This window comes from Mustela nigripes, chromosome 2, assembly GCF_022355385.1.
Source record: "Mustela nigripes isolate SB6536 chromosome 2, MUSNIG.SB6536, whole genome shotgun sequence".
Taxonomy (NCBI): Eukaryota; Metazoa; Chordata; class Mammalia; order Carnivora; family Mustelidae; genus Mustela; species Mustela nigripes.
Genome location: NC_081558.1, coordinates 178,962,480 through 178,978,318, shown reverse-complemented (window position 1 = coordinate 178,978,318; position 15,839 = coordinate 178,962,480). Strand labels below are relative to the sequence as shown.

Here is a 15,839-nt window from a genome sequence, read left to right as displayed (position 1 = left end):
AAGAGCTGCTGTTTGAGAACAAAATTAAGAAGGAGAGGGACAGAGTTAGTTCAGCTGATCTAGGACTATTTATTTTTCAGTTTTTATCAAATTAAGAAATTTTTTTTTAACATACCATGTTATATTAGTTTTGGATGTACAGTATATGTGATTTGATGGTTCTATAACTTACCTGGTGCTCATCACAGCAAGGGCACGCTTTAATCTCCATTACCTATTTACCCCATCCTTCCAACCCTCTTCTTTTTGGTAACCATCATTTTGCTCTTCATAATTAAGAATCTCTTTCTTGATTTTTTTTTTCCTTTCTCTTTTTGCCCTTTGTGCATCTTTTTTGTTTCTTAATTCCATATACGAGTGAAATTATACAGTTTTTGTCTTTCTCTGACTGACTTATTTTGCTTGGTTTATTACTCTAGCTCCATCCACCTCATTGCATATAGCAAAATAGCATTCTTTTTTATGGATCAGTAATATTCCACAGGACTAACAATTTAAAGGCTAGAAATTTACATACTAGTGTTGTAAGGTGCGTATGGAATTTAACCAGCTTCTCAGTTTAATCCTCTGGCTTGCAGTTGTTTGAGAAACCAGACAGAAAGAACAAAAAATTGTCAATCTGTTAATATATAAAACCCCTGTATAACTAAAGGGCATTTAAAAAAAAATGCAATAATAAAATCACTGCCTCAGCCATACTTGCTAGGCCATGCTGAATTGAAGTCAGATGCAGAGCTCTGCTTAGCCCAAGACAGTTAAGTCATTATTATGTGCAAACATAATCTGTGTATACCACTGGCATCCTGCATTCTGATTTGATGTTCATATGTGTTTGCTTGTGCATATATTTGGGGGTTCACTTGTTTATTTGCCAGTTATAATGTTTATGAGGGAAGCATTTAATATATTATTCTTCCTAGTGAGTTTGGAATTGAATGAAAAATTGACAGGGATCAAAGTTTGTCTAAAATATTTAAAATGAGGGACACCGGAGTGGTTCATTCAGTTAAGTGTCTGTCTGCCTTCAGCTTGGGTCATGATCCCAGAGTCCTGGAACTGAGTCCCACATCAGATTCCTTACTCAGCAAGAACCTGCTTCTCCCTCTGCCTGCCATTCGTTCTCCCTGCTTGCTTGCTTTCTCTGACAAATAAATAAAATCTTAAAAAAGAAAAAAAAAAAACTAATGGTGTAATAATCACTAAATTATAGACCTTAATTAGAAATTTTAACAGTTTTTCCACTGATGATTTTTCTGTTCCAGGATGTTATTTCTGGATCTCATATTGTATTTAGTTGTTACTTACCCTTAGTCTCTTCCAGTGTGTAACAGTTCTTCAGTTTTTCATCTTTCATGACCTTGACACATTTGAAGAATACTGATTAGTTTTTTTGTAAGACATCCCTCATTTTGGGTTTGTCTGATGGTTTTTCATGATTGGGATGAGTTTAGGCATTTTTGGCAAAAGTACCACAAAAATGCCATTGTTTCTTTCTTGGTATGCCATCTGAAGAGATTGATGATAATGATAAGTTATATTACTTACTGGTGGTATTTATTTTGATGATTTGGTTAACTTTGTGTCTGGGGGGGTTTCTGCACTCTCTTAAGTTAGTGTCTTTTTATTTTTAGTTGATAAATGTCTTGGGGGAGATAACTTGAGACTGCAAATTCTGCATTGCCTCAAACTTTTTTTTCCCCTAAGATTTTCTTTATTTATTTGAGAGAGAGAGTGAGCAAGAATGGGAGAGAACACATGAGCTTGAGGGGGACGAGCAGAGGGAGAGAAAGCTGACTCCCTCCTGAGCAGGGAGCCCAACCTGGGGCTCCATTCCAGGACTCTGGGATCATAAGCTGAGCCAAACGCAGCTGCTTAACCAACTGAGCCACCCAGGTGGCCTTGCCTGAAACTTTACCCACAAATACTAGCATTGCTCTGTGGCTCTTGTCTGCAGCATTCATTACTGTGTATTTGTCTAATGCTGATTCTCTATCTCTCTTTTCTTCTCTGTTTATTAATTGGGACTTTTCTGTGAGGAAGTGCTGTCTCATCTGTAACATTTACTTAACTGATTATTTGTATCACTGTGGACTCCTCGATATTTATCTTGTTCTATGGATTTAAGTCCAATACATTCTTTTATTTTGTTGCTTAAATTGTTCCAGCTATAGCACTTAGGAGCTCCTTCAGGTTGGCTCCTGTGTTTCTGTACCCCATCATTTTCAGAATTTCATTACTTCGGCACCACAAAATGTTATAGTCTTATCTTGTGTTTTCCCTGCTTCAGGCCTGCTGGTGGAGACCTTGAGGAGTCCAAGTTTCTTTTATGGAGAATAGCGTTCAGAAACCAAGATTTGGTCCCTAAGTGTATGTATTGCTGCTGGGGTGTTACTGCTCTTATTGCCCTCTCAGTTAGTTAGGGGATTACCCGCTCAGAGTTAGGGGATTACATATGTAGTAGCTATATTACAAATGAATAACATAATCCTACTGAAGGGATGGGGAAAAGACAATGTCTATTACAATGTTTATGTCAGGTATTTTGAAAGTTATTAAATTCATTCAATGCATAGACTGCATATGAATTTAAGGGGGATACTTTTCAGTCCATAGTGATTTGGATGATGTATTTTAATGTTCTTAAATAATGAATGTAATTTTAATTGAATGGGTTTACACTAAGTCTGTCTTTTGGCAGTTTTGCCAAAGAATGAATCTGCTCATTTGCACAACAATTTGCCTTTGTAAATTAAGATATGGCAGTGTATAGTTATATACTGTATCCCTCTTAGGTCAGGATATATGCTCCTGTACATGAGAATGCTGAGAAAGTGCTGTAGGATCATTGCACTATTCCAGCAGTAGCTGTGCCCTTTTCTTCAACTCCCTTTGTATCATGGCATGCTTTTGGCCTTCCTTAGCTGTAACTTCTTTCAGCGGTATTTATGTAGTTTCTATAAATTATAGTAAATTACATTGCAGTATGTTTGTTATGCCCTTCAAAAAAAGCGGGGGGGCGCCTGGGTGGCTCAATGGGTTAAAGCCTCTGCCTACAGTTCAGGTCATGATCTCAGGGTCCTGGGATCCAGCCCTGAGTTGTGCTCTCTGCTCGGCAGGGAACCTGCTTCCTCCCTCTCTCTCTCTGCCTGCCTCTCTGCCTACTCATGATCTCTCTGTCAAGTAAATAAATAAAATCTTTAAAAAAATAATAAAAAAAGTTTTTACGAATCTCTAATGGATGGTTGATCTTGATCCTGTTTCTTAGACCATTTTCTTGAAGAATTTAGAACTATTGCAATGGTTTATTTTAAAGATCCAGGTAAATACTTTGCCTTTGTTTGGGCAACTTGAACATTATTTTGATCATTATGTTAAGATTGTTACTTACTAGAATGCAAAAGAAAAAGGAAAATGGAAGATGTGGTGTTTGCTGTACTTTGGCCTGGTACAGCACATTCAGATTATGATACCATGGTATGCACTCTCATTAACTGGTGCTTATGATAGCACAGGAGAAAAACTTCAAATTAAAGGGCAGTGTAATTTGCAATTTCACATGTTTTAAGGAAAATATTTAAAAGAGAAATAGTGTTATACTGAATCTTAAAGTGTTAGGTTAATGTTACAGTGTATTAGCAGTGTCTGGTATGATGTTGAATAGTATAAGAAGATATGTAAGTTTCAGTAATTTTGTTTCTGTCCCATCATAGGTATTCTAACAAACCTATTGGAGATGTCCCCCACAAGGACTTTTGTTGTGTTAGGTTTGGGCTCAGCTAGATTAGGCAGAATATCAGTAGCAGAATCTTGTTGAATGAGGGAGGCTCTAAGAAGAACAGAAGCTGAGAAAATAGAAAATTTCCCTTCTAAGGAGATAAACTCATCCCATAAATAGGAAGTGAATAAGGTTATAAGTAGATATGGATTAGGGCAGACTATTTGGGATGGAGGACAGGAAAATAGGAGACTGTCAGGTACCTATATTTTAGGTGTCATCAGAATGGTGTTACGGTGGCCAAAAAGAGATTAGTAAAGCTGATCAAACACTCTAGTGAAGAGAAAATTTAAAGACAAGTAACCACAGTTTATCCAACTTTTTTTTTCTTTTCTTTTTGCCTTTGGTAGTTTAGAAAAGTCCTATTTGGGGTCATCATAGCAGTAATTTTTACTTCCCAGTTAACTTTCTGGTAATGCAATTTAGAATTGTAAGAGAACCGTGTAAGGTGTAAAATTTTATCTAAGTTAGCCTGCCACAGTTTCATGGATACTGGCAGAAAACATGAAACTCCTGGGTCAGAAACAATGATCTCTATTACTCATGGCACAACAGGCATCATGATGGTGGATCCCTTTGTCCCTCAACTCTCATGAAGGTGATGTAAATGGCATAGGTGGATCCTGCACTCACAGTTAGTTTTCATCATAGCCGAGGAACCCCAAGCTTAGGGAACCCTAATCTTTTATAACGGTCTACAAGTGTAGACGTCTGCCTGTCATTTCTTCCAGAGGGAGATGACATTGCTAAATAGTAAACAGGCTCACTGCTATAGAAGGAAACATCACCTCTATTTTTCAAAGTTTTTGCCTATGAATATCTTTGAAAAGATGAAGGTAGTCGGGCCTTTTTGTTGTTGTTGTTGTTGAAAAACTGTAGAAGTACAAGAAACCCATGCAAAATTTGTTTCCTAAGAGGAAGTGATGAGCGTGAAAAGTCCTTGAGCTCTGAGTGTTCTTGGCTTTTGTACTCTGTTCTATTTTTTTCCAGCTTTTAAAACAGAGTTGGCAAACTTTCTCTGTAGTGGGGCCGATATTAAATATTTTAGGCTTTGTGAGCCATATGATTTCTGTCATAACTATGTAACTGGTTGTTATAGCAGGAAAGCAGCCATAGATAGTAAGTAAATGGATGAATCTGGTTATGATCCAGTAAAGCTCTATGGACACTGAAATTTGAATTTCATATGATTTTTAGGCATCATAAAATACTTTTTTTCAACCATTTAAAAATGTAACATACATTCTTAGCTTGTGGGCTATACAGAAACAGGTGGCAGGCCAGATTTGGCCTGCAGGCCATAGTTTGGCAACCTCTGTAAATGAGGTATTTTAAAAATACAATACATTATTTTATTATAGCAGTCTTGTATATGAGAAATCATAAGTAATATTTTATAGCAATTGATGGTTCTAAAATGCTTACTCCTAAATTATTCTAATTTAGCTTCACAGTAAACCTGGAAGATAAGCATTATTATCTCTATTTATAGTGAGGAAACTAATGCATAGAGAAGGAAGATGACCTGTCCAAATTCATAAAGCTAGTAAAGTGTCACAGCCAAGACGAATTGTATTCTGGACTCTTCACTCCATCATATTGTGCAGTTTAAACTTTTATAATCAGAGCATCATGCCACTATAACTTTTTAATACCCATTGGTGCCAGAATGCTTAGAATTTAGTCTATAATAAATAGTAGTGATAATAATCATGTTCATTTCTAATTTTCTTTATTACTATATTCTGCTGCCTAGCTATTTTAATCTTTGATAATTGATGTTTTGACAAAGGCTGGATATGGGAGGTAAAGGACATTTGTTACAGTTTATTAAAGGTTTGGCAGTTGGACAGTATAATTATTCATATCCTATATTTCTTCTCTACATGTTCAAAGGTAATAGTTAATTTTATTTTCAGATGTACACTAGGAAAATAAACAATAAGGTTTTCTTCCCCTAAATCATTTGTATTCACACTAAACTAATGCTTTATTTAGTAGTGTCATCATAATTTTTAAACTCAAGATGTTGAGAACGTTTTCTATAATAATGTACTTCTTGGATTATTTCCTTACCAGGTGGTGGAAGATTATGCTGGAAGATGGCAGGTCCCTTTGCCACAGCTTCAGGTTCTTCAGACTGCACTCTGCTGTTTTACATCAGCCAGTGCATCATTCCCAGATGAATGTGAGCACGTACAGTATGTTTTGAGTAGCCTTGCTTTGTAAGTACTTTTTACTTCTTATGAGAATTGGGTTTTGGTTATTTTCTCTGTGAAAGGAGCCTGTCCTAAAGTCTTCCCTCAGAAAGAAATTTCCCAAACCCTGGATGGTTATAAAGAAAAAAAAAGAGAAGCGAAAAAAGAAATTTCCATTTTTTCATTTAAGTATTTAGGTTTAACTTTGGACATATAGCCATTATTTACTTTTAATTTTAGAGTTAAATGGCATTTTTGCATAGATTCTTATGGTCACTACCATCACTTTCCTTTTTTAATTCCCTAGCTCTAATGGTAAGTCCCCAAATACAGCAATTGAGGCCATCAGAGTTAGCAGAGGGATCTTAAATCAGGCCAGAAAGAGCTTAGGAAACTCCTGGTTTTTGAAAATACTTTAGAAGAATTCAAAACCCAGGAGTTTCCAGTTTTTTTTTTCCTTGAGTACTTGTATATATTTATTTTTTTTTGCTCTGGCAGATCCTACTAAAGTTATTGTAAAGACATAAAAGAGAGAAATACATTGAAAATAAAGTAGAGAAGAGCCACCAGTGAATGAAAGATTTCAAAAATTTTTTAGGGCACAGAACACAGAAGAGTGAGTGGTCACAAACATGACAGAACAAGTCACAACTTCACTTTTTGTTTTGTGCGCGTGCCTCAGATCACACATCACAATAACATGTTGTAAAATCATTTATCAGCATTAGAAAATACAATAGAGAATATCAGAGAATGTCTTACAGGATCAGTATTACTTAGTGAAATTCTTGTTTTATATGTTTATTTTTATGTTTGTATGTATACTTGATTATTTGTAAAACATTTAAAAAACCTGTAGCAATTAAAACAGAGTTATCCTCTGCCTTATAAGATAGAAGGTCTAGTTTGTCCTGCGCTCCCCCTCCCCCACCAGCCCCCAGAATCCTAGAGAGGTGTAGAATTTGAATATGCAAGGCATGAAATAGAGAGCAGGGAATTAGATACTTTGGGAGAATGGAGATAAAGGAGTTAATTACAGTTTTTCCATTCAGGCCAATCACCAAACCCTAGGGCCAAGTTGGGGTAGGGAAACAGTTGCTTTTTTCCCCCCTCTAAAGAATTAAATGACTTTGGAGCAATGACCTTTGCATTCTGGCAGTTAAAGTTTCCTTTTTGAGAGAGCTAGTTAATCACTTAACTACTCTAAAGAAAAACTTGTCATTCACCAAAGTCTAGACATGCTACTAGACCTCCCAATTAATCTGTTAATGGCCTTATTCTTACATACTAGTGGGGATTTGGGAATCCTGAGTCAGTTGAGGAATGCCTTCAATATTAAAAAAATACAGTGAAAAATTTGGAAGAAAATAAAAGAATAAAAGAAAATAAATGAAAAATATAAAATCTATAACATACAGTTTCAGGGAGAGTTAAGATGATATGTGTAACATTAAAACACCAACATACCAAGCTATGTGAATGGAATAATGAGATACCAAATATGAGTTTGTGTAAATTAAATCTGATGATGGTTAAAATTTAAAGTTCTGTAGGAGGAAATTTGGAGGGTAAAGTTGGAGAAATAATCCAGGATGTAAAATAGAACCAAAGAGAAGGAATGTATTTAAAAAAAAAAAATGATTTGGTGCCTTTATGTAGGAGGTTCATTATCTCACTAGTTGGAGTTCCAGAAAAAGAACTTAAAATATATTGGAGGAAAATTTTAAAGAAGAAAATAAAAGAATTTTCTAGAACTGAAAGTCATGAACTTCCAGACTGAAAGAGCTCAAGAAGTGCTCAAGACAGTAAATATAAAAGATTTTCAGCTAAATACATCATTTTATGATTTCAAAATACCAAGAATGAAAAAACAGATACAAACACCTTGTAACAAGGAAAAACTAGGTTACCTATAAAGGAACAAACATCAAATTGGTATCAGTCTTCGTACAACTCATACAACTAACTGTGGGTGGTAGAATATAATGAATCAATGTCTTGAAAGAATGGAGGAGAAATTATTTTCAATGTAGGATTTTATATGTATCCAAACTGTAAGTGAAATGTGAGAGTTAGAACATTTCTAGGTATGTAAGGATATAGAATATTGACTTGTTGATATACCCTTTCTTTTAGGAAGTTATTAGAGAATGTGCTCTAGAAAATAACAGTGGATGTAGAAAATAGTGGCTTTTTTTACATGAGGTAGAGGGAAGAGAAGACCTAGGATCACTGTTAAGTAGTAGGTCTTAACTGATATATCACCTTGAAGAGGGAAATATTCAGTAAACATGGAGATTTGAGAGTAACCTTGAGAATTTAGAACCATTTAAGGTAGGGATAAAAGGCAAAGAATTAAATACTCCAGGAAAATTAAAAATAATATGAACGGGAAAAAACACAGAATTATAGCAAACTACTTTAATATGTAATGAATGTTATTTACACAGTTTTTTTTAATGTAAATGATGTTTACTGGCTTTAAACTTTTAGTAGAGTACAAAAATAATTATAGTTACAGATCAAAAAATTATTAACCATTCAATATAAGATTATTTGATGGAAGTTACAGTTGAAAGTAAAGAATACGGTCACTAAAAAATATCCTTTGATTCTTATTTTACAAAATGGAGTATCAGTAGTACATGAAACCATAAATAAATGTGTAAGTTACAAAGATCAATAATAGAGGAAACAATAACTAATGTGAATGTGGAATTGGTTGTGTGAGGAATTAAATTCTCTTCTCCCACAGTAGGAAGTTAAGAGGTAATATTTAAAATTGGTAAATAAGAAAGTACTGACAAAGCTTATTATCAACAGCTATTAAAAATTTGGAAAGCTGTTAATTCTAGGGTGTTGGACTAGTGAGAGAGAAGACTGAATTCTTTCTGTACAGTTAGCATTTTTAAATCTTGAAGATGTATTAATTTCATATATATGAACTATATAATTTTTGCTTTATATATGTATACAAAATTTAAAAGAGTGCATGTACATTGTGTATTTTTACAAGTTTATTTATAGGTACTTAAAATTATAGGTGAGAACTGTGTGAGGTGATAGATAATGTTAACTAGCTTGATTATAGTGATAATTTCACTGTTACTTGTATATCAAAACATGAAGTTGTATACCTTAAATACATACAATTTCTGTTTGTCAGTTATACCCCAATGAAGTTGAAAAAAAAAATTGGAGGAGGAAGGAGAGTTGAGAATATAACCTTATAGAATCAATTTGTAAGAGCAATGCAGTATTAAAAAAACCTGTATTATTTGAAAATATGTATTTCTTTTATTTATTTTTTTATGATACCTCAAGTGAATATGGGAGATGTATTAGGACTTTTTGATTAAAACTGACAAACAGTCAAGCTAGCTTAAGCAAAAAAAGAAGGGTATGGGGGATTTATTAGATGACTATACACTGTGGAACAGCAAGGACTAGAACTAGTTTCAGGATTTTCTGAATCCAGAGAATAAAATATCACCTAGAACCGTTCTCCCTCTTTCTTATCCTCATTCACTCAGGGATCCTGACAGTTCTGCAGTTAAGCCTAATTAAAACCAAGAGGTTTGTCCCTACCCCATTTGTAATCCTCAAAATATTTTTGGAAACCTGAGGCCAGCCAACGTTATGTGCCTCCTGCTTTGACTAATAGCTGTGTTAAGGAGAGTATAGTAAGATTTTTGGCTCAGTCTGATGATCAGCTCACCCCATGGCTGGGGGGAATAAGGATAACTAAATTGACAGCCCAATGAGAACCATAGAAATGTTGGAGGGTTAAGGGGTTCCCTCAAGAAGTAAATGAGGTAGTGTGAAACAGAGCTGCTAGGTAAACAATCATAACAGATATCCACTACAAATAATTTTATGTGTCATTTTGAAAGCTACCAAAATAGTTTTAGTTATTTTCTAATGATTTCTGAGGAGAATAAAATAAGTATTAAAAGAAGTACATTATTTATAAACAAGATATATTATCTTGTTTCACCTGTTTTCATCCCCCCCTTTCACCTGTACAAGCTTTGTTAATATTTTGTGTCATAATGGGAAATGCTTTTAAGGTTTTCAGAAGCACTTTATTATTTTTTTAATTTAATTTGTTAGTTTTTGTTTCATTGCTTCCTATCTTTTTTATTACTGCTAATGAAAAAATAATGTATTAAGCAGAAGCAAATCTTCTTGAGATAGACAGTGTTAGGGGGGAAAAAGTAAACTATCTTAGTAGTTTGTCAAAGAATAATGTTTCTTGTAAGGAAAACTTCCTGCATTATTAGAGTTTACTTTAACAGAAAAGTTATTTGTAATACCAGATACAAATACAAATACAAATACAAAAGTATTTGTAATACCAGAAGAAAAATGAGGAAATAAAAACATGGTGATACTAGTAAGAGAATAAAGAGTCTGTAACAGTGTTCAGCTTACTTAAATAAATATATAAACTGGAAAATTCTAATTCCATAATCATTCATTCATTCAGTAAATCTCTTGTGCTTGGTTCTAGGCTAAACATTTTAGAAAATAAGAGAGAACCCCTGGGGATAAAAATATATGTTTATAAAAAATAAAAAATTATTTAAAAAAAAGGAAAAGAAAATAAGAGAGAGAAACCCTTGTTATTAAAGACCTTACAAAGCTAAAAAATATTAAACAAGCAGTCACAAGTCACACTGTTATGTAATTATAATTATGAAGGAATTACAGGGTACCATGAGAGAGTATAACAGGGGCTTGACTTGGTTTGGGAGGTCAGGGAAAATTTGTTGGGTAAGCTAACAACTCGAGCTGAACTCCGAACAAATGATAACAATTAGATGAAGGAGCAGGAGAGCCTCCCAGGGATGGCAAATAGAATGTACAAGGTGACTGGACAAGATGTCAGGATATTAATGGATTTCATTATAATTCATATCTGTTTGTTGAATTCTTGTTTGTGATCTGTATCATGTACGTAATGTTTTTTATTCCCTTGACATACTAAAAAGTTATAGGTGAGCCAAAGAGTTAACTTAAGTAATACCTATGAGATTTTGTTTTATGTAAATATATATATTGTAAGAGTGTGTGTGTGTGTGTGTGTGTATGTGTGTGTATAAAACATGTTAAACATATAAGTTACTATATTCTGTGACAGTATTATCTGGTCCATATATCCATCTTCATAAAAGCCTGTTCTATCTTATAAATTACACGTATGTGAAGATGTGCCTTGTGAAGATGTGCCTTCTATAAACTGGGAGACCACAAAAACTACAGTTTTATGAAGGTCTTATTTACAGGGAAGGAAGATGGATTCTGTTTTTATTTATATTTGAGGTTTTTTTTCTTTTTTTTTTTAATTTTGTGGCAATGAATATAGTCCTGGAGAGAACGGTCTTAAGTTGGCTAATTATGATTTTACCTAGGTTGACTCTTTTTATAAGCATATTTTCTAAAGAAATGAAGATTTAGCTGTGTGTGTATGTATTTGCACTAAAAAGGACCTCAGGTTAAATCTCTTTTATAGATAAGAAAACTTAGGCCTGAGCTGGTTTAGGGGACTTTTGTAAGTCTGAGTTAAGGTCCCCCCCTCCCCCGTTGTTTTCTTATTTTAAATTGGTTAAACACTGGTTTCTGTTTTACTGGTAAAACTGAGCCAAACACCCTGAAACTAAGTGGATCTTTAGGCAGAGAACTTAGACTTTACCAGTTTTATATAAAATAAAAGCAAACTTCAATGCTGCCTTCTCAGCCACCTTTAACCCAACAGAAAGTAAATGTTCATAGATTTTAGCATTCCACACAGGGTTCCATGATGGAAAGTGCATATTTGCCTGGGATCCATTAGGTCCACAAAGATCTGTATGATCCACTGGAGAGGGAACTAGTTCAGCTAGTAATGTTTATTATGTGTAGTGTCAAGTACTAAAAATGTATGCCCTAATATGCCAAGTTGCCTGTAAGAGAAGACCAAAAAGCCTTCTCTTTCATGGAATTAAATGGGAAATGGGTACAATCAGCATCTCATTTAGAGTGGCTAGACATTCATATGTTAGGCCACACATGTAATGATAATCAGTAACCCTTTCTGACTATATTGCTGAGTTGGATTATATTTGAAACATAGAATTTGTGCCTATCTTCTATTCAAGTTTAATTGGTTGTATATAACTTGGGAATAGGCTTCAACTAACTTAGGAAATAGAAATAGCCTAGAAATTAAAGGAAGAAAGGATAATTATAAGGGCTGATTTTTGGGGTGGGGCCAAGCCCCACCAAATGTGTTTATCTTATGGCCCCATCCATATATTCTTTGTCTGCAACATGTAGCACTCTTTTTGCTTCTTGACTTTTTATTTATTATTTTGACCAACACTTACTCAAAACTTTCTCCAATTTTATATCTGTTATCTTTACTAATCATTTGTGGCAGGTGATCTCATTTATTTTTAATAGAGAAATCTAGGCTGGCTAGCCTGTTTCCTTGTTTTCGCTCTTTAAAGTAATGATTTCTGGAGCTCCTGGTTGGCTCAGTTGGTAGAGCATGTGACTCAGTCTCAGGGTCACGAGTTGAAGCCCCACACTGGGCATGGAGCCTACTTAAAAATTAATTAAATAGGGATGCCTGGGTGGCTCAGTTGGTTAAGCAGCTGCCTTCGGCTCAGGTCATGATCCAAGCATCCTGGGATCGAGTCCCACGTCGGGCTCCTTGCTCAGCAGGGAGCCTGCTTCTCCCTCTGCCTCTGCCTGCCATTCTGTCTGCCTGTGCTCGCTCTCTCTCCCCTCTCTCTCTGATAAATAAATAAAATCTTTAAAAAAAATTAATTAAATAACTAAAAAAAGAAATAATTTCCTTTTTGTGGCAATTGGTGGTCTTAATTTAATTCCCATACTAAATTCCCTTGGCATTGCTTTTTCTTTACCTTTACATTAGAATACTTTGTTTTCAGGATTTGTTGTAGCTAAAGTCAACATTAGACAAACCTGCATGCATTTGTTTATACTGGCTATGTTTAGAAACTCAGCATTTCATTTGGTTCTAGTTAGTAGTGCCTAGAATCATTTTTCCTTATAATTTTGGCCTGTATTGCTCCATTTGTTAATTTTGGGTTGAAGCAGTTGAGACTTGGCAGAGATAGAGAGGGATTATTAACTGGTATATTTATGTTGACAGAGATGAAAAGTGATCAGGTGATGACATACCCTATTCCCATCTGTGTTGGTATATATCAGAACCGAGAGGTATATATATGTATAGTTTTACAGCATGGTATTTATGGCTTTTTGAATATAATTGAAGGAAGACTTGATAATTCTTGGTCAGTTGAGATACACAAAAACTAAAGAGAAAAAGCAGTAGACTAAAAGCTGTTACTATTTCACTGCTATTAGGAAAGATTATTTATTCTTTAGAAGAAGATGTATATAGTCATTATGAATGGTGTAAATACATGTTTGAGTTTTTCTGAATTTGAATGTCTTTACTTTGGGCTAAGCCAGATTCCTGAAAAACTAGAGATTTGAACCTTTCAACTTTTCCTCCCTTCCTCCTGATAGCTTTGGTCTGTAAAACTGGATCATAATAGTGGAATAATACAAGAAGAAGAAGAAAAAAGAAATGCTTCTGAAATTGTTGGGAAAATGACAAAGTTTTGCCCATTGCTCCTTACACAGAAATCTTGAGAACATTCCTTTAGATGCACCTAAATTACATAAAAGCAAATATTAAGAGATCTAAAGGGAGAAATAGACAGCAATATAATAATAGTAGGAAACTTTAATATCCCACTTTCATCAGTAGTTAAGATCATGCAGATAAAAATTAAGGAAACATTGGCCTTAACACATTAGACCTGATGGACTAAACAGACATATATAGAATATTCTCTCCAAAAGAAACAATATACATTCTTCTCATGTGCACAGGATAGATCATTTATTAAGCCACAAAAAGGTCTTAATACGTTTAAGAAGATTGAAATAATAGTAAGCATCTTTTCTGACCATAGAGGCATAAAAATAAATCCATTACAACAAGAAAACTAGAAAAACTACCAATATGTGAAGATTAAACAGCATTCTATTGAACAGATGGGTCAAAAAAGAAGTCAAAGAGAGACCAAAACAACCTTGAGACAAATGAAAATTGATATATATACAACATACCAAAACTTATAGGATGCAGCAAAAGCGGTACTAAAAGGAAAGTTCAGGAGGGTAAATGCCTACTTAAGAAGCAGGAAAGAGCTCAAATAAATAACCTAACTTTACATTCCAAGGAACTAGGGAAAAAAAAAAAAAACCAAATGAAGCCCAAAGTTAATAGGAGGAAATAAATAAAGATCAGAATGGAAATGAATGACTAACCAAAAGAAAAGATCGATAAAACTAAGAGCTGGTTCTTTGGAAAGAAAAGTAAAATTGAGAAACCTTTATTTAGATTCATCAATAGAAAAAGAAGACACAAAATCAGAAATACAAGATAGTACACCTGATACCACAGAAATACAAAAGGTAAGAGACAACTATGTATAGTTATACACCATTAAATTTGACAACCTAAAAGAAACAAATTCCTAGAAGCACACAATCTACCAAGACTGCATCATGAAGAAATAGAAACCTAAACAGGCTAATTACTAGAAAGGAGATCGACTCAGTAGTCAGAAAGAAACCTCCCAACAAACAAAAGTCCAGGACCAGACGACTTCACCTATGAATTCCAGCCAATATTCAAAGAAGAATTAATATCAATCCTTTTCAAACTCTTTGAAAAAATTGAAGAGGTGGGAGTACTTTCCAAACTCATTTTAGAAGGCCAGCATTACTTGGATACCAAAACCAGACAGGGACACCACAATAAAAGAAAAACTACAGGTCGGTGTCCCTGAGGAGCATAGTTAGAAAAATAGTCAACAAAATATCAGTATACTGTATACAACAGCCCATTAAAAGGATCATGCACTGTGATTAAGTGGGGTTTCTCAGGGGATGCAAAAATGGTTCAGGCATCCACAAATCAATGTGATATACTGCATTAACAAAATAAAGGATAAAAATCATTACGATTCTCTCAATAGATGCAGGAAATGATTTAAGAAAGTTGAATATCCATTTATGATAATAACTCTTTAACAAAGTGGGTATAGAGGGAGCATTCATCGGCATCATAAACATGACATTTATCACAGGCCCACAGCTAACTTACACTCAGTGGTGAAAAGCTGAAAGTTTTCCCTCTAAGGATGCCCATTCTTGCCACTTCTGTTCATATAGTAATGGAAGTCCTTGCCAGAGCAATCATGCAAAAAAAAAAAAAAAAAAAGTCTTCTAAATCAGAGAAGTAGTAAAACTGTTTTGGCAGATGATATGATATTTTGCATAGGAAACTATAAAGAAACCTGTTAGAACTACTAAAAAAAAATATAAATAAATAAGTCAATAAATTTGCAAGACCCAAAATCAGTGTATGAAAATATTACATGTCTGTGTGCTAATAATGCACTGCCAGAGAAATTTAAAAAAAGTCCTATTTACAGCTGTATCAAAAAGAATAAAATATCTAGAAGTTTGTTTCACCAAGGAAATGAAAGACCTGTATACTGAAAACTACATGGCACTAATGAAAGAAATTGAAGAAGACAGAAATAAGTGGAAAGATATTCCATGCTCATGGATTGGGAGAATTAATGTTGTTAAAATGTCCATTACCACCCAAAGCAATTTACAGATTTAGTGCAATCTCTATCAAAAATCCAATGGCATTTTTCACAGAAATAGGACAGATAATTCCTAAGATTTGATTCTAACCACAGAAGATTCCATATAGCCAAGGTAATCTTGAGAAGGAAGAAAAAAGCTGGAGGCATCATGTGACC

At 34.3% G+C, this 15,839-nt stretch overlaps 1 protein-coding gene across 1 annotated transcript in view; it reads left to right on the top strand.

Moving 5' to 3' along the window:
• ZNF654 (zinc finger protein 654) overlaps positions 1–15,839 on the top strand; it is an 80,529-nt gene that overhangs the window by 17,835 nt on the left and 46,855 nt on the right. Inside the window, exon 2 of the mRNA XM_059392133.1 lies at positions 5,855–6,000. Coding sequence (XP_059248116.1) covers positions 5,855–6,000 — 146 coding nt within the window. The remainder of the gene's footprint in view (positions 1–5,854; positions 6,001–15,839) is intronic.